The 23,230-nt window shown below is 35.6% G+C and overlaps 2 protein-coding genes across 3 annotated transcripts; both read right to left on the reverse strand.

The window, feature by feature from the left end:
* Window positions 1-13: 13 nt before the first annotated feature.
* On the reverse strand, window positions 14-3,477 carry LOC107891616 (zinc finger CCCH domain-containing protein 66). The gene is made up of 2 exons (XM_016816458.2): window positions 605-3,477; window positions 14-471 (listed from the first exon to the last, which is right to left on the reverse strand). Exon 1 carries the CDS (start codon window positions 2,728-2,730, stop codon window positions 682-684), a length of 2,049 nt encoding a protein of 682 aa, XP_016671947.2. The 5' UTR covers window positions 2,731-3,477; the 3' UTR covers window positions 14-471; window positions 605-681.
* A 549-nt stretch (window positions 3,478-4,026) lies between these two features.
* Window positions 4,027-7,456, reverse strand: LOC107891618 (phosphoinositide phospholipase C 4). Of its 2 annotated transcripts, XM_016816459.2 has the most exons (9): window positions 6,890-7,450; window positions 6,314-6,510; window positions 6,041-6,176; window positions 5,714-5,953; window positions 5,371-5,606; window positions 5,105-5,222; window positions 4,812-4,964; window positions 4,639-4,725; window positions 4,027-4,535 (listed from the first exon to the last, which is right to left on the reverse strand). In XM_016816459.2, exons 1-9 carry the CDS (start codon window positions 7,202-7,204, stop codon window positions 4,242-4,244), a joined length of 1,776 nt encoding a protein of 591 aa, XP_016671948.1. In that variant the 5' UTR covers window positions 7,205-7,450; the 3' UTR covers window positions 4,027-4,241. The 2 variants fall into 2 exon arrangements, with proteins under 2 accessions (XP_016671948.1, XP_040956439.1); XM_041100505.1 differs by lacking the exon at window positions 4,639-4,725 and having other exon boundaries at window positions 6,890-7,456.
* Window positions 7,457-23,230: the final 15,774 nt, after the last annotated feature.

The following is a 23,230-nucleotide window of genomic DNA, read 5'->3' on the forward strand; positions in this document are numbered from 1 at the left end:
TTTTGGGTTTCAATTTATTTTTTGACCTCAAGCATTTTCTTTGCATACTTTCTTAATGAAATGTTTATTGGAATGAAGCTGGTTTGCATGATGCAACATAGGAAGCAAAGCACATGGAATAATTTAGTTTGCAAGAAACTCTTTTGTAGTTGAAGCATTGTTCTGAATCAAACTAGCTAATTGAAAGTTAAAGAGATTATGTTACAGTAATAGAATGGAGATCAGGTACCCAAAATCTCAACTAGCCTTAACAGATATCTTCATATGAATTGCAGAAGTCCTACGGAGCTGAACTTCTCCCTCTTCCAATCGAATCTCAAGCTTCAATTCAGAGGCTAGCAAACATGTCATATTCATGGACCTTAACTCAATCTAAAGCCAAGTCAGGTACTCACGTTTCATATATACATTCATCTTCTTTTTCTTTGTCTTCTTCGTTATTCCATCAACTGCCACTCTTATAATGCTAACCTGCAATCAAAATTTTAAACAAATCAGAACTTTATTTGAAATGAACAAGTTCGAGATCATGTCCATGTTTTAATTTGAATACATGCTCATACAAATGATTGTTAATTTGGTTAGTGAAGCAAAATCATCTTACCCTGTTGTAGAAATCAGGTGGATAATTCAAGTTAAAGTATGTTTGTTTAACATCCAATGGTGGGGATAGCTTAGCTTCTAGGTGACCATTTTCTCATGCTGCAGATATAATTTCTCCACCCTAGCAGGGAACAATGCTGAACCCCCGATGTTAAGATGACATTGTTCTTGTTGCTGCTCGTCCTCTAAACTTATTTGCTTGGAAGGGGTGTCCTTTACTAGAGACTGTATCCAAGACACATCTGGCTCATCAGAAGTTGGTGACATTGACTCTACTGGAGTTCCAAAATTGCTGCCATTGCTTCGGAACACCAAAGAAGATTTCCTTTGTTTATTATCTCCCTGTATACCCCAGTCTAATTTTCCATCTGGTGAACCCCAATCTGAGAAGTTACAAGGCATTGCACTTGCTGAAGAAGTCGATGAAGAAAACCCTGAATGATTATTTATCGAAGTATGCTCGATAAAGCTTTGGCTCCGATTTGCAAAGGCAGCTGGTCTTGAACTTAAAACTGCAGTTGTAGTCGGTCTAGATGGGTCACTCCCAAAGGATTGAGATGCCTTCACGGGAGGGGATGGTAGGTTGGTCGGGTAGTTAGCATGGAGCTGCTCATTGTTATTCTGACGCATCCGAACTCCAGTGGGAGACTGTAGTTGATGAGCTGGAGCATCGAGTGAGGTTCCTTGTAATTGTGGCAAAATAGTAGGATTAAGAGATCCAAAGATATCTTCAAGGTTAGTGGGCTTTATCGCTCCAAACCTATTTAATTCGCCAGTCCGGTTTGCAAAAGCAGAAAACACTGAAGTAGTGGATAAGGGATTGTTCCATCTGGTTGGGGAGGAAAGACCAGGTATCTCATCAATTAGTTGTTGCTTCTGGCGGCGACAATTACTTTCCAGCCCAAGTTGTTCCGTGTCTAAATCCAAATTTTGAGCACATCGTGCAGTTTTCAACCTACTACGATGAAGCTGCAAGGTCGGTACGATGTTAGACTGGTTTGGCCACATCACCCCAGCCATAGGAGAAGCCGTACTGGTAGGTGTCATCGGCGGTGTTGATGTTGGAGGCATCAAAATAGATGGAGAACCAAGAGCATGTGGGCTCATTGAACCCATGTCTAAAGCGGGACCAGTAGCTGAATAAGATCTTGGGGAAGGCACTGCTGAACCTGTTGAAGCATACACGGGACGAAGCTCTTCAGGCTTGTGAGCAAAGAAACAAACCTTCCTGTTGCAATTACTCTCATCCTTGCATAAACGAGTTCGATACTGGGCAGGATGAAGCCAGGACTCGAAAATACCGTGTGCATACTCACAATTATCACCTTGCTTACAGGATCCCTTACGAAATTCAGGGCAAGGAACACAACTGTACTGATGTTTTCTAGGATCACGTCTCCTCGCGTTTTCCCCAGGATGAACAAAGGGGCACTCAGTCCAGTCATGAGAGTAAGCCCTGGAGCAAGGTGTCACCTTGAAATTATACATCCTAAACTCATCTGTTGCGTACATCTCATTCTTAATGTCTGGAAGAGTAACATCAATGGGATACTCTTTCTTCTCAGTTTCATCTTTCAAAACCCAGGGCATTGAATCACAAGCTTCTAAATGAACAGGCAAACGTTCTATTTCATCATCACTGCCACTACCTTTCAACAAAGACTCCAATATCTTCTTCCTCGAGTTGAAAGCTGAATTGCAAGCCATAGCAATCAAATCAACAGGTCGGTTTCCATTAGCATCGAGAGCATTAATATTAGCAGACGCATCAAGCAAGGTTTTTATAACCTCGGACGAATTTAAGGATCCACCAGCAACAACACAGTGGAGAGCAGTGGCACCATCGGAACCACAAGCCCTGTTCACATCGACACGACCACTTTTGAGAATATACTTCACCACATCTTTGCTCCCAAACAAGGAAGCAATCAAAAGAGGCGTCCTTTGTTCAAGCCCCATCTTTCTTGAACCCATTCTCCTTCCATACCACAAGCTTTGCTCATCGATATCACGACGTTCTCTCTCGATAGCATTTCGGAAGCCAATCAGATCATTCGAAGCCGACAACTCCAATAAGAAAGAGAACTTGAGGGGAACCTTATCTACTTTATGAGACACACCCTTCATCTTTAAACAAGTTTGGTTCCCTCTTTGAGCTACTGCAAAAGGAAAATTCGCTTATTTCTAAAAGAAATAAAATTAAAAACACAAGACAAAGAAACATTCAGCAACTTGCTAGAGAAATTCAGATACTGAAATTGATATAAAAAGGGACAAATAGAGAGAAACCACTTTAAACCCCTTCCCCCACAATTCATGAAACTAACAGAAAAACACATCATAAATTATTTGTAAAGCATTCAATTTGACAGATAAAATACCAATCATTTAACTATATATTAAATAGATAAAATATATTAAACTTCTCTAGAAATTAAAAACAAGACAAAACGTTTAACTATATATGAAACAGAAAATCAGTTGAAAGTCGAAAAAGTAAACCCTTAACAGAAATTAACTACCAGGACAGAGCATTAGCCAAATTTCCAAACATAGTATTAACATTTTCCTACCAACCAAACAGAAAACAACAAAGAACCAACATTATGAAAAAAAGAAAGACCTCTCCAATCCCTCTTAATTTCGAAATCCAGCAAATCAGCCTCTCTAAAAAAAATAGGAGTAATTTAATCCCGGTCAATTTCGACAGTGAGCAAACTAATAATGTCTTTCATCAATTGTACATAATTTTGATTGGTATAATAAGAAATTTAGCTTTCGATCTTTACCTATTTGTCATTTTGGCCTTAATTATAAAATATTCAACAAATTCAGCCTAAAAAATTACACATTTACACAAACGTTGGGGATAAATTTGTTAAGTTAGGACCAAATTGACAGAATGTGTAAACCTTGAGGACTAAATTTATTATTATACTAATCAAAATCATGTACAATTGATGGAGAACATTAATGACATGACTAATTCTCCTTAATTGCCCACTTTCAAATTTGACAGGGATTAAATTGCTCCAATTTTTTTGAGAGGGACCAATTTGCTAAATTTTAAAATTAAGAGGGACTAAAAAATTCTTTTACAAAAAAGAAATACCTTTGAAACAAAAAAAAATGATAACAAAGCAGAAATCAGAATGTCTTTTAGCTCATTATGATATTTTTTTTTATTAGTTTTAGCTTAAAACTAGTTCCTTGTAAACCTACAAAAGGCTATGCATCTTTGCTTTCAAATAATATAAGAAATGTTACTTTTTCTTCTTTCCTAATCCTTTTTTGTCTTTTTTTTTTCTTTTGCCAACATATTTAGGGACTGATTCAAAAATCAGTAATATTTAGTGTGTCTAAGTTAGTTCCAATATCTTTTACTGGTGGTTAGTGATCAATAAAGTATTTGTCACTATGCAATTGCTCTACAAACTTTCATGATGAAATTTTTATTGGAATGAAGATGGTTAGCATGGTGCAGCAAAGGAAGCATATGGAATAACATGGCCTGCTAGTCACTATTTTATAGCTGAAGCACTGTTCTAAATCAAACTAGCTAACTGAAAGTAAAGAGATTTGTGTTACAGTAACCAAAATCTAAACCAAGCTAAAGGCGTATCTTCATACTCATAGTCTCAAATGAACTCGAATCGCATAAGAAGTCGAACAGAGTTGAACTTTTCTCCCTTTCGATTGAAGAGGGGAACTGCCCGAATCCCAGGCTTCAGTTCGGAGACTGGCAAACATGTTTGACCTGCAAAGTCATCTCTCTCAGACATGTCATATTCATGGACCTCAACTCGGAGTAAAGCCAATTCAGGAACTCTCAATGGAAATACAAATTCTTCATCCCAAACAGGTGTCCAGTCATCTTCTTTTTTCTTTGTTTTCTTCATTATTTCATCAGCTGGCACTCCTGCAATGCCAACCTGCAATCAAAATCGAAACACTCAAATCCCAACTTTATTTGAAGTAAACAAGTCGGTTCCAATACGTGCTCATTCAAATTATTACTGGTCCCAATCATCTTACCCTGGTGTAGAAATCAGGTGGAGAATACAAGTCAAAGTGTGTTTGTTTAAAATCTAAATGCCACCCATCTCCCGTATAGACTTTCACCTGTTACTTGACATTTCATACCATAAGGTTTAGTTAAAAAGGGTCTTTAGGAGGATGAGAATCTATTAATAATGCAAAATGCATACCTTTAGAGTTTTCTTGACAGGCAAGTCTGCTTTTGGATTAAACACCGAACCATTTGGATTCACGTTCATCAGAAAATCAGGTTTTTTCACATAACCACACCCTCCATTAGATCTAAACATCCCATGCATCAGCCAAAGATACCTACCGTATCCCTGCAATCCGACCGAACCCTTGTTGGTACGATGTATAAAGTGCACTATTGAACCATGTTAAACGAATTTGGGTCATGACAACAAATATTTGCATTCTAACTAAGAAGCATAAATCACATTTGAAGAAAAAGATACAAAACCTGCATGTTAAAGGCAACCATTTGAGCTCCATGCATCCAACCAATCAGTGGCTTGTAGTTTGAGGAGTTGAATCGAGTACCCTTAGGATATATTCTCAGTATATTTTTCTGGGTAAATCTAAATACAACGATATCAAGATTAGAAACTTGGGAACAGTAAAGAAGGTTAACAGTAAAGAAGAGAAATCAATTAGATTTTACATTACATATTCAGCACATTATACCAGGAATGTTTGATTAGAAATTAATACAAGCAATTATTATACCTCACAACATCCGTTCCATGAGACATAGTAGCCTTTTCAAGTGCTTGTTCACTCAAACTAAGGCGTCTAACTTTATCAGGTTCAACTTTTAGTCCCTCTTTCAACCCACCCTTGGGTTTTCCAGCATGAATGGCAATAAGATGCTTGTATGCTGGTGCTCGTGAAAGACGTACTTCAGGTTCACAGGCATCAGTTTCTTCATTGTCCTGATTGTTCTCGCTTGCATCACTATCAGTCTGCAAAACATAGATGGGAACTTCACAGTGAGTGCTGAAAAAGCTACATAACTCATGGAAGATGGTGCAAATCATAGATGGTAACTCTATTCGGTTTCCAAGCGCACCTTCTCATCTTCTTGATCAACTGTAAGCTCAGCTGGTTCTTTACCCCAAACATCATCATCAGACTCCTTCACATTATGTGAATTATTCATTTTCCGCTTGTTACTTTCAGCTTCAAGGTACTCTTTGGGAGGTTTGGTCGAAATAATGATCCGATACTTCAGCTTCTCCGGTGTAGGAAGTTCTTTTAAGCATTCAGAATCAGGGCAAAACAACATTTTCCCAAACGTTTGAGTAACCATCTACCATGAAATCACTTTCATGTCAGTCAAAGGTGATTCCAAGCACAAGTGCCAATTTAAAAGACTATGAATTGTTGAATAAAGAACCTGAGCAACTTTGGCCTGAAGGTCTGGAGTCAAGTGATCTTCAAGTGTAATCACAACAGGATATGGAGATGCACTAAAAGCATGTTCTTTAATAGATTTTAAACATTTAATGAGTTCCACAGGAGTTGTCAAAGTCCTAGATCCATAAACAGACAAGACAATTCCTTCATAAGTCAATGGTTTCAAACAAAACAAAAATAGTTCTATCAAGATCATTCCCATTTCCCGCATTGAGAATTCAAATGATAAAGGAAATTAGAATTTAATTTCAACCTTCCATGTAGAACATGCACATCATCTTTTGTGGAATTTGGCCATATATCAAGCTCCACAACTCTTACACCTCTCTTCAGTGCCTTTATGATTGGGACATCACTGCAGTCACTGCTCAGCTGATTCCCAGTCAAGTATGAATTATGGCCGGTGTATATGAAATAATCGGACAAGGGAGCTGTCATATCATGGTGGACCTGAATATAAAGACCCCGACTCCATAATTGATTTTTTTTACAAAAAAGTTGCAAGCAAATTTAAAATTATATGAGTGGAGTACTGTTGCAATAATCAAACAGGAAGAAAAAGAAAAAGAACAGTACTCAATTTTCTGTGCAAATTTCCTCCGCATTTTGCTTAAGGACAACAACTTGTTCTAAAAAGAAACATCGAAGACTGATTTTGATATAGTTTTTATGAATATTTCCTTTACTGGTAAGGTAGATTAAAAGCATCAAAATCGTACTCCACCAGCTCAAAAGATCCACTCTTTAAAATACCAAAACAGGGTATGGTTTAGAAACAGTAGAAGAAATGCCAAAATAGAAAGAAAAAAAAAAACGAAACCTAGAGCACCTGATCGCCAATGGGCGGATTTAGATCTGCAGAAAACAAGTAATGATGGAAATCATCAAGAGTTAAAGCGTGTCTCCTGAATTTAGCCATATGATGTCGTTTCTGCAGCAGCTGCTGCACAATCCCCTCTGCATCACCCTTCGTTGCAAAGCCTTGCCCCTGCACGTCCACCAAGAACCTATGCAGCTGCTCCGCCGTCATATGGGGGCCGCCTTCAGCGTACCTGTTAAATGCATCTTTAACGTCCGTTGGTGGTGCTGCCTCGGTGACTTTGAACTTCCTAGTAAAGCACACACACATCCTATAACTCCCCATCAATCAACTCTGTTTTTTTTTTTTTTTCCTTTTTCCAGAAATGTTGACTGAAAAAGTTCAAAGAATATGGGAATTGCGGAGGAATATTTATATGGATTAAGATTGTATTACATGAAAACTAAAGTGGGTTTAGTTTAGTTTTCTTTGTTTGTTTCTGTAATTTTAATTTATGGAAGCTTCTAATGATAATGCAGCAAAGCTTTCACTCTGTTTCTTTTGAGTCTCAGCTTTTCCTCAACTTTGTATTTTTATTTATTCACGCTACAGCTTACCCACCTACTTCTCCGCATTATGGGTTAGGATTGAGCTGTAAAAGTGCTTTCTAAGCTAAATCACTCTCTTAATTAGTTAATAAATTAATTTTTAATATTTTTATTTTTATTTTTAATATCTGAAATACATATTTCTATTTTAATAGATTTTTTTTCCAAAAACGCTTGGAATATTACTTTATATATTTAAATATATAATTTTTTTTAATTGGAATATAACATTATATAATTATTTTCCTTTTCAATTTTATTTTAAGCATATAACTTTATATATTTAAATTTTTAATTGTTATGTTTTTAAAAATTATTTATAAAATTAAGTCTAATTTCGATACTTGAAATTTAAAATATGATATTTTTTTATTTTTTAATTAAATTAATATTTGATTAACTTGCAACACTAACTTAATAAGATGTTTTAAGTATAATTAGATTATATTATATTCATGATGCGGTTATTTTCTTTTTTACATATACCATATATTTATAAAAATTAAATAGGGATTTGCTTAAAATAGTACAACTAAAATTTGGAAGTATTTGGTTCCTCGAGTTCAAAGTCTATTATATGTATTTATTTTTTTAGATTTTCATGAGAGAAGATAAAACATATCCTCATAATTATATTTATTAATTTGTAAAAAGAATGAATCATATAATCAATTTCTAATTTAGTGTTTAATTAATTTATTTAATTTAATAAAAAAATCAACATTAATCAATTTCTAATTATACAATGTTTAGAACTATTCATAATCTCTCCTCAATTTTCAAATAAGAGAACTCGAACTTATGTCATCAAGCACCGACTACAATATCGATGCTATCAATCTAAGCTTAATCAACAATTTAATCAAAAATTTAAATATAGTATAAATATAGATAAAATAATTGGAAATTAAAGTGGCTTGATTTAAATTTTAAACAGGAGGAATTTTTTTGAACGAATTTTCGTTTTTTCACATAAACATGAGGATCAAAAGATGCATTGATCATAAAAATAAAAGAAAAAGGTAACCGAAGACATAAGACAGCTGTGGTAGAAAATAAATGCAGCACATGGGTTACTTATTTTATCACGTGGAGGGTAGTTATAAACCGGGATATATTCTTATATATACACATTTAAATTGCACGTTTTGTTAGGAGTAATATATTTTTTAGCCATTGAATTAGGTTTATTTTTTTTATATGAATTTGGATTTAGTTAAGATTTATTGACGTGATTAATATTTTTGGAGTAAGACTAAATGGTTGGTCGGATGGATTAGATTGAGAATCAATTAGTATATTGATTTGAAGAAGTGGTTGAACCGATTTAATAAGAAATTTATCGGAATTAGTAAAATAAAAAAATTAGACAAAAACTAGTAGCTGAATTGATTTAATAAAATTTTATTTATTTATATATTTATTGTTGATCTAGTAGTTGAATCGATCAAATCGGTTGAATCGAAAACTAGTGGTCTAGATGGTGTAACCTTGGTCTGGTTATTAGAACATTGTATGTAGCACTCTAGGATTGCACCATGTCATCACCCAAAAATTTATATAAATATTTTAATTTTCAAGTGATGATGTGGCATAATCTCAGAGTGTCATGTCATCAAACTGTTATATATTTTAAGTTCAGAGACCAAAATGAATCTAGTGCCAAGTTCAAGTACTAAAGTGAATAAAAAAGTAGAGGCACCAAAATGGACCTAATTGCAGTTTAGGGGCCAAAAAGTTATTTTCTTTCCTTTTGTTTTTCAACTCTACCAAGTAATAGATAGAAAGAAAATTACTTTTTCTTTTCATTTTTCTGTCTTTCCTAGTAAGTACACCAATGGGAAAAATTTTATATGTTTCATCTTTTTATTTTTTCTATCCCTTCAATTTTTTATCTTTCCGGTTTTCTTTCCACTCTACTAAGTAAAGTTTTAAGGTGTGCTTAGTTGGATGGGAAAGTGAAGGGATGGAATAAGAGAATGAAAAAGTGAAAAGAAAATAAATTTTGTGTGTGTTTGGTAAGAAAAAAAATGAGAGAAAAGATAATATGATAAAATTAGTTGGAGAAAAGTCTTGAGATTTTTATTTATTGGTTATCCCTTATATTCAGAGTCTAACAACTAGCAAAACTAATTTTATTTAGGATACAATATCAATCACAAATATATGTTATCTAAATTACAATAATATTTATCATATTTATGATATTTCAATACTTCCCCTCAAGTTGGAGCATGTAGATTACAAACGTCAACTTGCAAAGTAGGTAAACAAATTGTAGATATCCCAAGGCTTTGGTGAATACATTAGTAAATTGAAACTTAGTACTCACGTAAGATGTAACAATGTTCCCAGTCAAAAGTTGTTCACGTAGATAGTCAGTATCTATCTCAATATGCTTTGTGTGAAAAATTGGATTTGCCACAATGTGTAAAGTTGCAAGATAATCATAGAAAAGTTCCATAGGTCGCTGTTGAAAGAAACCCAAAGATGTTAAGAAGGATTTCAGCCAAACCAACTCAATAGTCGTGGTGGCCATGGATCTATATTCAGCCTCCACTGCAGAACGAGACACGGTGAGTTGTTTCTTTGCTTTCCATGAGATCGGAGATTTATCCAGGAAAACAAAATAACCTATTAAAAGAGTCGTGTCAATGGGCAACTAGCCAAATTAGAGTCACAAAAAGCATACAATTGTAAGTCATTATTAGCAAGTAACAAAAGACCTTGTCCAGGATTTTTCTTTAAGCTTTGCAAAACCCGTAAAGCATTATCATACTGTTTAACGCGTGGAGCTTGGAAAAATTGTGACAAGATGTGAACAGAATAAAAGATTTTGGGTTTAGTAATGCAAAGATAAATAAGACACCCCACTAAGCCTTAATATCAACTAGGACTTTGCAAAGCCTAGTGTTATGGATTACGCAAGAGAGTCCGCAACCATGGTACATTTGAATGATCCATCTTGTTCACGATAGGTCATATGACCCAACGAGACTGGCCTGTTGTTTGGAGAGATTGAAGGCCCATCTATATGTTAGTACAAATCTCTAGTAAAGAAAATTTCGAACACACGAATAAAACTCGAACAGAAAATAAAGAAATAGGACAAGACTCCAAGACATGTATCAAACCATTATTTTAAGGTTATATTCGCCCCCACCTTCGATGTGCAAAAGAGTTTCAAGTAAATTAACCTCGAGGATACAATGAAACCGATAACTATTTGCGTTTTACATTAACGAGAATAGTTCATTAAGCATTGAACAATGTATAACAAGAAACTCAATTTCTACAAAGAATTTCTGCAGTAACTTTTTATAGAACAATCTAATAATATTAGAAAAATGAGGAATAATAGAAAGAATTTTTTATAATTTGTTGGTGAGATTTTCAAAATGAAATCTCATTCCTATTTATAGGAATTTTCATGTCTCTTCATAAAGAAAAGACATCTTTTAATAGGTGTTTTTTTTATGAATAATAACATATTTAAAAATATATAATTATTCATCTAATATTATAACCACTCAAGTAATATAGTTTAAATAGTTATAATTCTTTTTCAAAAATCAAGTGATATAACTCTTGACCAATGACCAAAAGATTTAACTTTTGATTAATTGCACTCATTCATTTATAATTATTGGAAGACTATAAATATTTGAATATGTTCCAACAATCTCCCCCCATTTTCAAAATATTTTAGATTTTGATATTCTTGGAAATCAATTTGCATAAATGAAGGTTTCTCACGATTGAACCTTCATTTAGTGAAAACATGTTAAAGTTAATCGAAATTGCATAATAAACTAAGCTTTGAACCAGCTATTCCATTTGATTAACTGAACACATCTCGCACAATGATTTCAACATCGACCAATGTATAGAATCCAAGGACACTATTATACCAAGTGTTTGTGTCCTCTTTTCATGAGTGTTGTCAAAGGCAAGCCCTTGAGCTCCTAGAAGCGGCCACACTTCCACTCACATGACACTTAGTCTGAAATTAATTGCCCAATAGAAACAAGATTACAAGATAAATGAATGTTAGAGTAATTGTATTAGTTAGAGTCTGTTAGACTCTGTTAGAGTATTGTTGTAAATCAGTTGAGTTTTGTTGTTATATAATGTACGATTGCTATAGTGTATAGTTAACTCTGATGAATAGATTCATTCTTTCATGATTTTGTAATATGGTATCAAAGTATATTTTTTCTTGAGAGGTTTTTGTGTTAGTTATGGCATCGATGGAATTAGCAACGGATAAGTTTTTGGCTCTTGCATTGCAGAAGGTGGCCATTCTGGTAGATGATAGGAACTTCTTGGCTTGGAAATAACATGTGCTATTAATTGTTAAGACTCATCGCTTGTAACTATTTCTAGAAGGGAAAGTTTTTATTCCTCCTAAAATGGTTGTTGATAAAGATGGTGTCTTTGTTAAGAATATTTTGTATGTGCGCTATGAACAACAGGATTCTGCAATTGTAGCATGACTTCTTTCGACTATCAGTCTATCGTTGCATAATCAGTTAGTTGGGAATTCTAGTTCATCTTGTGAGTTGTGGCAGGCTCTTATGCGTATCTTTGGGTCTCACTCAACCACTAAGGTTATGCGCTATCGGTCATTGTTGCATAATGTTCAAAAAAATGAGTTGTCCATGTTTGCCTATCTAATGGAAATCAAGCATCTCTGTGATTCCTTGGCAAGGTGTGGTTAACGAGTAACAGTAGAAGAACAACAGTCTGCTATTTTGACTGGTTTACCGCTGAAGTTTGATCGCGTGGTATTGATTATCACTACGAGCAAAGTGCCATTTGATCTACAAGGTGTCACAACTGTTCTTTGGGATGCTAAGGCTCAGCAACAAAGGCATTTATCTCAGGTGTCATTTTCAGCGAAGGTTGCGGTGGTGAATAAGACTGCTTCGGCACAAAACGTTCTATCATATGCCAGAAAATCGCTGCCAAATATGTTTCGTTCGTCACGAGGATCTCAGATTTCTCATCATGGTCGAGGTCGAGGATGACGTGGTGGTAATGCAAGACCTCAATGTCAGATCTGTGGGAAGTTTGGACATTTTGCTCGGAGATATTTCTACACGTATGATTCGGTGCCCGACGGCGAAGGGGAAATCCCTAGTATAAAGGATGATAGTGAGCATTCTAGCTGGGTTGGATCTTCCTCTCATGTGGGTCGAAAGCCCATTACTGCATATATGTGTTGTGTAGATGGTGGATCACATTGGTCTGGGTTGCTGTCTCCTTACTATACTTCTGATCCAGCAGCATGTGGTCCACTTTTGTTAGATTCAGCCTTCAATGTAACACCCCTTACCCGAGACCGTTGCCGGAGTCGAGCTTGAGATATTACTTAACTTAAAAATTCGGGGCATAAAATTTTACTTTTGATATTAATTTCACTATTCACAATAAAGCTGTCCACCTGCGCAGCAGTTACTAATTTAGTTATAAGTCGAGCTAAGAAATTAAAATTTTAAATCTGTAAATTTTCCCTGAAACTAAACTCATATGTATTCTTACCATAAATTTTTTAAAATTTTTGGTTCAGTCAATTAGTACAGTTTATTAGTTAAAGTCTCCCCTGTTTCACCACTCGACTATCCTAACCTCTTGTCACTAAAAATAAGCTTTCTCATTATAGGATTTTCATATGGTGTTCTCACTTGTTTCTACAGAAAATAGAATCAATAAGGAATCTAAACATATAAACTAAAACTCATAACCATTTTTGTACAATTTTTAATGATTTTCTAAACTTAGAACAGAGGACTCTAAAAACAGTTCTAACCCTGTCTCACTAAAATTCACATATCTTAAAATATAAAATTCATTTTTCTACACCATTATTTTTCTATGAAAGTAGACTCAATAAGATTTAATTTTATATATCATTAATCTTCTAATTCATTTTATACTATCCTAGGTGATTTTTCAAAGTCACATCACTGTTGCTGCTTGAAATCTGTTTCTTTGCAAATTTTACTCTTTCATGATTTCTATGCATGATTTATCACCTAAACATTTGTAACAACAAACACCTTCATACTTAGCCATTTTAACAACCATTCATCATCAAATATTTACATATCATTCTTTAGCAAAATCATAAATACAAACATTCAAAATAATTAAGTCCCTATACATGCCATAACCCAAACATGGTTCATCATAAAATACCGAGTTATTGTCGTTGATAGTGTGGACGATCTCCTACGTCTTTAAGTTCCCGAAAGTAGATTTACAATACTATAAGAGAAAGAAAAATAAAAGAAGTAAGCATAAAGCTTAGTAAGTTTACTAGAAAATAAATAACAACATTTAACACAAATAATTAAACACAAATGTCAATATCTCTAGTTTACTCTTTATTTAATCTCATTCTCGTTCTCTTGCTGGTTTACTTAGTTAACTCATGATCGTAACTTATTCTTCTCTTGCTGAAACATTGAGTATCAATTGATAATATAGTAAGTTCTTAACTCTTATAACTCATCTAAGCTTGCCATTTATACTTTTAAATGAACTTTCATTAACATGATTCGTTTACTAGCCCGTTGAGCCACTTTGGAATAATAAGGATACTTGGGTCTTTTTTGATAATAACATGCCAAAGCCATGTCCCAGACATGGTCTTACATGGGATGTTCTCATATCGGTGCCCATGCCATGTCCCAGACATGGTCTTACATGGGATGTTCTCATATCGGTGCCCATGCCATGTCCCAGACATGATTTTACGGGGGACCTCTCATCTCGGTGCCAACGCCATGTCCCAAACATGGTCTTACATGGGACCTCTCATCTCGGTGCCAACGTCATGTCCCAGACATGGTCTTACATGGGACCTCTTTACCCAAATGTCTTGACATTTGTATCAGATACATTCCTCATGTTTCAACGGGGCTTTTTAACACCGATTCTCTGTCATCTCATACTTGAGTCAACATTAAATAAATTCATAAAATAAATGCATAATTTTTGGAAAATAACAATATTAATAATAATTATTGAAATATTGTATTTATTTACCGTAAACATACCTCAGTACAAAATATAGCCAAATTCACCAACTTAGCCTTCAATTTTATTCTTTTCTTTGTCTAACCTCGAGTTTCGTTCTTCTTGATCTAAAATAGAAAATTTAACTCATTTAATACTCACATTTATCAAAACATCCCTCAACTCTAACTTTGGAAAAATTATGATTTTGCCCCTAAACTTTTACATAATCACGCTTTTCCCCAAAGTTCAGAAATTAAACTTCATATCATATTCTTATGTTATATAACATGCTCAACATTTTTCTCTTCTATGACAACATCAAATTCTCACTCTAACACTTACTTATGTACATTAGGGATTTTTATTGATTATGTCAACTTACTCGTTTTCGCTTAAAATCGGCTAACAAAAGTTGTTTAACATAATTTCTAGCTTCATATTCTATCACAAAACATCAAAATAAACACTTTTCACCTATGGGTATTTTTCCAAATATAAACCCTAGGTTAAATAATTGCTAGAATAAGCTAAATTAAGCTACCGGGATCTCAAAAACGTAAAGAGCATTAAAAACGGGGCTTGGGATCACTTACTATGGAGCTTGGAAGCTTGAAAACCCTAACTATGCCTTCTCCCCTTGCTAAATTCGGCCTAATGAAGAAGATGATAAAAAATTGGCTTTTAATTTTGTTTTTAATTCATTTTAATAACTAAATGACTAAAATGCCCTTAATGAAAAGCTTTGGAAACATGCCTAACCATATCCATTTTTGTCCACCAACTTAACCAATGGTCTAATTACCATATAAAGACCTCCAATATAAAATTTCATAACAATTGGACACCTCTAACATATAGGACTCAACTTTTGCACTTTTACAATTTAGTCCTTTTGACTAAATTGAGTGCCCAAACGTCAAAATTTTTGAACGAAATTTTCATAAAATATTTTTGTGAAATTTTAGGCCATATAAATATAATAAAAATAAATTTTTCCTCATCAGATTTGTGGTCCCGAAACCACTGTTCCGATAACCTTAAATTTGGGCAATTACATTCAATTTCTAAGATGGATTCAACTCATCGTGGCCCAAGTCATCAGTTTCACATACATTCTATCATTGATTAGACATCATGTGGTTCTTTTGCTTATGATTTTGGCTGTGTGCATCGTCGATCTGGTCTTTTATCTTAGTTGTCTTTTTCGATGAGTGGTTACACTATGAAATAGACTGGGTCACTTGTGCTTGCTAGTCCTTCTATAGTTGTAGATCTAGTGTGGTATCTTGACAGTGGTGCCACTGCTCACATGACGAGTGACTCGGTGAAACTTTCAGATGCTCGTTTGTACAATGGAGAAGGTAAGGTCATTATAGGTAATGTTCTCTCTAAACCTATTATACATGTTGGTGGTTCAACTATCTTGGCTAATGATTCTAGTTCGTTGTTGGTTAAGGACCTATTGTATGTTCCTAATATTAGTAAGAATTTATTGTCTATTTCTAAGTTTGCAAAGGGTAATGGTGTATTTTTTAGTTTTATCCTGCAAAGGACAATGGTTTATTTTTTAGTTTTATCCTAACTGTTGTTATGTCAAGGATCTGAAGACTCGTTAGACGTTGCTTTGTGGAAATGAATTGAATGGGTTATATTGATTTGATACTGTTAAATTTGACTTCACTTTTAATGCTGTAAGTATATCACGTACAGAGTCTCTTCAACAGTAGGGGTCAGATGCTAAGTTTGACAAGTGGCATCAAAGATTAGGTCATTCATTACATGGTATTGTTAGTAATGTTTTGAATACTTGTAATATTAGAGTATCTAGATGTAAGAATTACTCGTTGTATAATGCTTGTGAACTTGGTAAAGAGCACAAATTACCCTTTGGTACCTCTAATTCCGTGTATACTGCTCCCTTAGAACTTGTGGTTGTTGATGTATTGGGGCCAACTCCTTTTTACTCCTCTGGTTATCAATACTACTTGTCCTTTGTTGATTCATTCTCTCGACACACTTGGATCTATTTCCTTAAAAAGAAATCTGATGCTTTTTCTACATTTATGTCATTCAAGAAATGTGTTGAGCTACAGTTAGGTGTTAAACTCAAATAACTTCAAACTGATGGAGGTGGCGAGTTTCGATCTTTTGAATTATATCTTCAACAATGTGAAATTGTTCATCGTGTGTCGTGTCCGCATACCTCGAAGCAGAATGGTCTAGTTGAACGTCGTCATTGACAGATTGTTGAAACAGGAATAGTGTTGTTAGCTCAAGCTTCCTTACCCATTTCTTATTGGGTTGATGTGTTTGCTACTGTTGTATCATGAATGTTCTTCCAACAAAGGTATTAAATGGTGTATCTCCACGCGAGTAACTCTTTGGTCAAAAACCTAATTATCGTCAGCTTTGTATTTTTGGTTGTCTTTCCTATCCACTTCTCCGACCATATAATCGACACAAGCTCCAATACAGGTGTACATTTCTTGGTTATGCTTCCAATCACAAGGGATATAAATGTGTTGATCGGTCTGAACGTGTTTACATTTCTCGACATGTTCATTTTGATGAAAATGTCTTTCCATTTGCTTAAGTGTCTACTTTTGTAGTATTTGTCATTGACAACGAGTCTGTTCGGTACACAAGAGCTATTACTACTTTGCCAGTGTTCAAGGTTCCTATTGCAGAGATTTTAGCACATTATAGAGCTGGTTCTAGTCCAGCTAGTGATACTAGTGCCTTGGGTTCTTCTTCGGATGGTGTTCTTGGCTTCACTTCAGTAAGTCTAATAGGTACTTTAGCGCCAATTGTTGAACAGCAGAGGCCTACTTCAATGAATTGTCACCCCATGATGACTAGGAGTAAAATGAGGATTTACAAAACAAAGGCGTATATGGTAATGGTTAGTAATGTAGAGCCCTTAACTATTCATGACGCAATGGCAATTTCTTCTTGGAAGCAAGCTGTTAATGATGAGCTTCAAGCCTTAATTAGGAATCATACGTGGGATTTAGTTCCAGTATAGGTAAATCAGTCTTTAGTCAGATGTAAATGGTTGTTCGAGATCAAGAAGAATTCTAATGAAAGTGTAGCACGCAATAAGGTTCGCTTGGTTGCTCAAGGATTCTCTTAAGCAGCTAGACTGGATTATCATGAAACTTTCAGTCCAGTTGTCAAATTCATTACTGTGCGCTTGATTCTTGCCTTAGCTGTGACACAAAAGTGGAAGCTTCGAAAAGTTGACGTGAACAATACGTTTTTAATTGGAGACCTAGTTGAGGATATTTACATGAAGCAGCCTCCTGGGTTTGAAGTGGTTGATGATCATGGGCAGCCATTGGCATGTAGGTTGAATAAGGCCATATATGGTCTTAAACAAGCCCCAAGGGCTTGGTTTGAAAAGTTGAGGAATTTTTTAGTACAATAACTAAAATTTAAGCCTTCAAGAGCTGATTCTTCATTGTTTTACAAGCACATGAATGCTGGAAGTGTTTATTTCCTTGTTTATGTTGATGATATTATTGTTACGGGTGGTGATTGTGCTGAATTAGATGTTGTTATTTCCTATCTTGATCGTCAGTTTTCAGTTAAAAATTTAGGGGAGCTGAGTTTCTTTCTTGGGCTTGAGGTGTTGAGACATCAGGATTGAATTCATGTGTCTCAACAAAAGTATGCTTGTGAGTTGCTAGAACGTGCTAACATGATGAATGTCAAGCCAGTGAACACTCCTATGGTAAGTTCACCGACTCTTACATCCTTGGTTGGGTCACATTTGTCAAATGGTACTCTTTATCGACAAGTTGTAGGCAGTCTGTAGTATTTGTATTTAACTCGTCCTGATTTGTCATTTGTTGTCAATAAAGTGAGTCAATATATGCATAAACCTCATGATGTGCATTGGACAGCTATGAAACGTATCTTGCGGTATGATAAGGGTACAATTGATTATAGGTTGTTGTTTCTGTTGAATATTGGCAATATCCCACATTAGGAAAAGATAGAAATGGAGGGGGTTTGGTTTGTTATATATAGAACCCCTCCCCCTTTGGTTGTATCATCCCAAAATCTTCTCCTTTGTAATATTTCTAGAGGAAATATTAATTTGGTAGTGTCCGAGGACGTAAGCTAAATTGGCCGAACCTCGTTAAAACTCTGGTATTTTATTTCTTATTTGTTTGCTTTTATTTAATAGCTTTATGTTGGTTATATTTATTTAGTTATTATTGCTATAAATATCTAAGTGAGTTCTGTCTAGTTGTTGGGTTTTAAGCGGGACCATTGTGACCCCTCCAATTTAACTGGGAATTTTCTTAGTATAATTGTTGGCATAATAATTATCTAAATATTTCTGATAATATTGTTATTAATATTATCGTCGCTTCCGCAACAATTGGTATCAGAGCCAAGGTTTTGTAGTATGCTCTGTGTTTGCAGCTTAGTCTGATCTTACACATCAGAAACATTTCCGAAAGCTTGTGGGTATTCCGCATTTGGTGGCTATTAAATAGAAGCTATGGCAAAAATGACAGAAGAAAAACCATCCATATCAACAACTTCCACTTCGTACATTTTGCCGAGGATTGGAACTGCAAATACGAGATTTGTAGTGGAAATTTTTGATGGAACAGGTCATTTCGGCATGTGGCAAAGTGAGCTTCTAGATGCCCTCTTTCAACAGGGTCTAGATATTGCCATTGAGGAAGAAAAACCAGAAGGGGTTGATGATAAAGAATGGAAGACCATCAACCGATTGGCATGTGGTACAATTCGATCATGTCTTTCCAGAGAGCAAAAGTATACATTCAGTAAAGAGACTTCTGCAAGTAAATTGTGGAAAGCATTGGAGGAGAAATTCTTGAAGAAGAACAGTCAAAATAAGTTGCATATGAAGAAAAGACTGTTTCGTTTCAATTATGTTCCTGGTACCACGATGAACGAGCACATTACCAATTTTAATCAGCTGGTGGCTGATTTGTTGAATTTGGATGTGACTTTTGAAGACGAAGACTTGGCGTTAATGTTGTTGGGATCGCTTCCTGAGGAGTTTGAGTACCTTGAAACTACTCTACTTCATGGAAAATCGGAAGTAACTTTCAATGAAGTAACTGCTGCATTGTATAGCTATGAACTACGCCGAAAGGATAAGTTGAAAGGTTCAGGTGAAGCAGCAGTGGAAGCATTGGTAACAAGAGGTCGTCAGCAAAGTCAGTCTAAGGGGAAGAGAAGAAAGTCCAAAGGTCGAGCTGTTGCCAAAGATGAATGTTCTTTTTGCAAAGAAAAAGGACATTGGAAGAAAGATTGTCCAAAATTGAAGAAAAAAGGGAAGACTCCGCAAGATGCAAATGTTGCAGAATGCAATAGTGAAGCAGAGTCAGACTTTTCTCTTAGTATGACATCTTCAACATTATATGCAGATGAGTGGATCATGGATTCTGGTTGTTCCTATCATATGTGTCCCATTCGGGAATGGTTCTTTGAATTTCAAAAACTAGATGAAGGGGTTGTTTACATGGGTAATGATAACACATGTAAAATAGCCGGGATAGGTTCAATTAAACTGAGGAGTCATGATGGATCTACTAGAATTTTGCGGGATGTACGATATGTCCCAAAGTTGAAGAAGAATCTCATCTCTTTGGGGTCGTTAGAATCTAAAGGCCTAGTTGTGACAATACGAGATGGAGTTCTTAAAGCAACTTCAGGAGCATTGGTGATGTTGAAAGGCATAAGAAAGAACAATCTGTATTACTACCAAGGTAGTACAGTGGTCGGGACAACAGCAGCAGCAATTACGAGTACCAAGAAGGACGCTGAGGCAACACAGCTGTGGCATATGCGTTTGGGCCATGCTGGTGAAAAATCCTTGCAAACTCTAGCCAAGCAAGGATTATTGAAAGGTACAAAGACTTGCAAACTTGAATTTTGCGAGCATTGTGTTCTGGGAAAACAACGAAGGGTGAAATTTGGCACTGGGATTCACAATACTAAAGGTATTCTGGATTATGTGCATTCTGATGTATGGGGACCGTCCAAGACTCCATCACTTGGAGGAAGACGTTATTTTGTCACCTTTATTGATGATTTTTCCAGACGAGTTTGGGTGTTTCCTATGAAGAACAAAGATGAGGTGCTTGAAGTTTTCCTTAAGTGGAAAACTAAAGTTGAAAATCAGACAGGAAGGAAGATTAAGGTTCTCCGATCAGACAACGGTGGAGAATATAAAAGCGATCCTTTCCTGAAGATATGCCAAGATTGTGGCATAGTAAGGCACTTCACCGTAGGTGGAACACCGCAACAGAATGGGGTGGCAGAGCGTATGAATCGAACGCTTGTGGAGAAAGTTCGATGTATGTTATCTAATGCTGGATTAGATAGAAAGTTTTGGACTGAGGCTGTGACGTACGCTCAACATCTCATCAATCATTTGCCATCATCTGCTATAAATGGCAAGACTCCTTTGGAGAAATGGTATGGAAAACCTGCTACTGATTATGACACCTTGCGCATTTTTGGTTCTATTGCATATTATCATGTGAAAGAATCAAAGTTAGATCCAAGAGCAAAGAAGGCTCTATTCATGGGCTTCAATGCTGGTGTTAAGGGATATCGTTTGTGGTGTCTAGAGGCAAAGAAGACGATAATCAGTAGGGATGTTACCTTTCATGAATCTGCCATGTTGAATAAGGTAAATCCAGAAGGAGTGAGTAGTACTTCACAGCAGGTGGAGTGTACTCCGCAGCAGGTGGAGTTTGAGCAGAGTGTGGTAATTCCAGCAAAAGGTACCACTAGTGATTCTTCATTGGCAGATGCAGAGTCAGATGAGGAAGAGGTTTCTACCCAAGAACCTCAACAGCAATCAGAGCCAATTGCAGTCAGAAGGCAGAGACGAGAAATTCAGAAACCTGCTCGTTTCACTGACATGGTAGCTTATGCACTTCCAGTTGTTGATAATATTCCATCCACTTACACCGAAGCCATTCAGAGTTTAGAGAATAATAGATGGTTAGGTGCAATGGAAGAGGAAATGCAATCTCTAGAGAAAAACAAGCGTGGAAGCTGGCACAACTACCAAAAGGGAAGAAGGCGATTGGTTGCAAATTTGAAGACACTATTGAAGTTTGTGTTATGAGAAGATGTTCGAAGATGTGGAATATCGCCAAGGTGGAGATTTGTTGAATATTGGCAATATCCCACATTAGGAAAAGATAGAAATGGAGGGGGTTTGGTTTGTTATATATAGAACCCCTCCCCTTTGGTTGTATCATCCCAAAATCTTCTCCTTTGTAATATTTCTAGAGGAAATATTAATTTGGTAGTGTCCGAGGACGTAAGCTAAATTGGCCGAACCTCGTTAAAACTCTGGTATTTTATTTCTTATTTGTTTGCTTTTATTTAATAGCTTTATGTTGGTTATATTTATTTAGTTATTATTGCTATAAATATCTAAGTGAGTTCTGTCTAGTTGTTGGGTTTTAAGCGGGACCATTGTGACCCCTCCAATTTAACTGGGAATTTTCTTAGTATAATTGTTGGCATAATAATTATCTAAATATTTCTGATAATATTGTTATTAATATTATCGTCGCTTCCGCAACAGTTTCAAGCATCAAGTATGAGTTTAACTGGTTTTAGTGATGTTGATTGGGCAAGTTCGATTGAAGATTACAAGTCTACTTCCGGGTTTTGTATATATCTTGGTGATAATCTTATGGGTTGAATGTCCAAGAAATAGAGTGTTGTATACCGGTCTACTACAGAAGCTGAATATCGAAGTTTAGCTAATGCGACATCCGAATTGACGTGGTTTCATTCTCTATTGACTAAGATAGGTTTAAAGCTTAGTGGTATAGGTTTAAAGCTTAGTGGTACACCAGTTATTTGGTGTGATAATTCTAGTGCAGTCTCCTTAGTTGATAATCCTGTGCTGCATGCTAGAGTGAAACATGTGGAGTTGGGCATTCATTTTGTTCGTGAAAAGGTTCTGAGTGATTAGCTTTGCATGAATTTGTTTCTAGGTGTGATCAGGTGGTTGATGTGTTGACCAAACCATTGACGTTTGGAGCTTTTTCTCGATGTCGGGATCGAATGAATGTTGTTGCTGCCAGCAGTTTGTGTCCAGATATTGGAGGGGGAATGTTTGAGTAACTGTATTAGTTAGGGTTTGTTAGAGTATTGTTGTAATTCAATTGAGAGTTTTGTTGTTATATAATGTATGACTGTTATAGTGTATAGTTAACTTTGATGAATAGATTCATTCTTTCATGAGTTTGTAATAATGAAGCACAGATAAAAAATCTTGTAATATAAGGCATGGAGCCAATCTAGTTTTTCCAGATTTGATTGCTAACATTTGTGTTCCATCAAGACCCACCGGAGAAGGATCAATAGTAACAACATCAAATAATAAATTCAAATTTCCAGTGACATGGTGAGATGCACCATTATTTAGAAATCAATGATCCATTCGATTGAAATATGTTTTACTAGATAATTTATTGTTATCAAAAGGAGAAGTTTCAATCAATGATAGTAATCGTTGGACTTATCAGTGGTAAGTCGTGCAAAGTTGTCATTACCAAAATCAAGGGAACCATCTGATATACTAATTGCTAATGCCATGTTGTTGGGATGTTTAATGCCTTGCTTCTGTTGAGAAGATGAGTGTCCAGTATGCCCTACTGGACTATTACCACGACCTTTGTTGCGTCCATGAACTCAACCTAAATTGAACCATCCT

Source organism: Gossypium hirsutum, chromosome D09 (genome assembly GCF_007990345.1).
Source record: "Gossypium hirsutum isolate 1008001.06 chromosome D09, Gossypium_hirsutum_v2.1, whole genome shotgun sequence".
Taxonomy (NCBI): domain Eukaryota; kingdom Viridiplantae; phylum Streptophyta; class Magnoliopsida; order Malvales; family Malvaceae; genus Gossypium; species Gossypium hirsutum.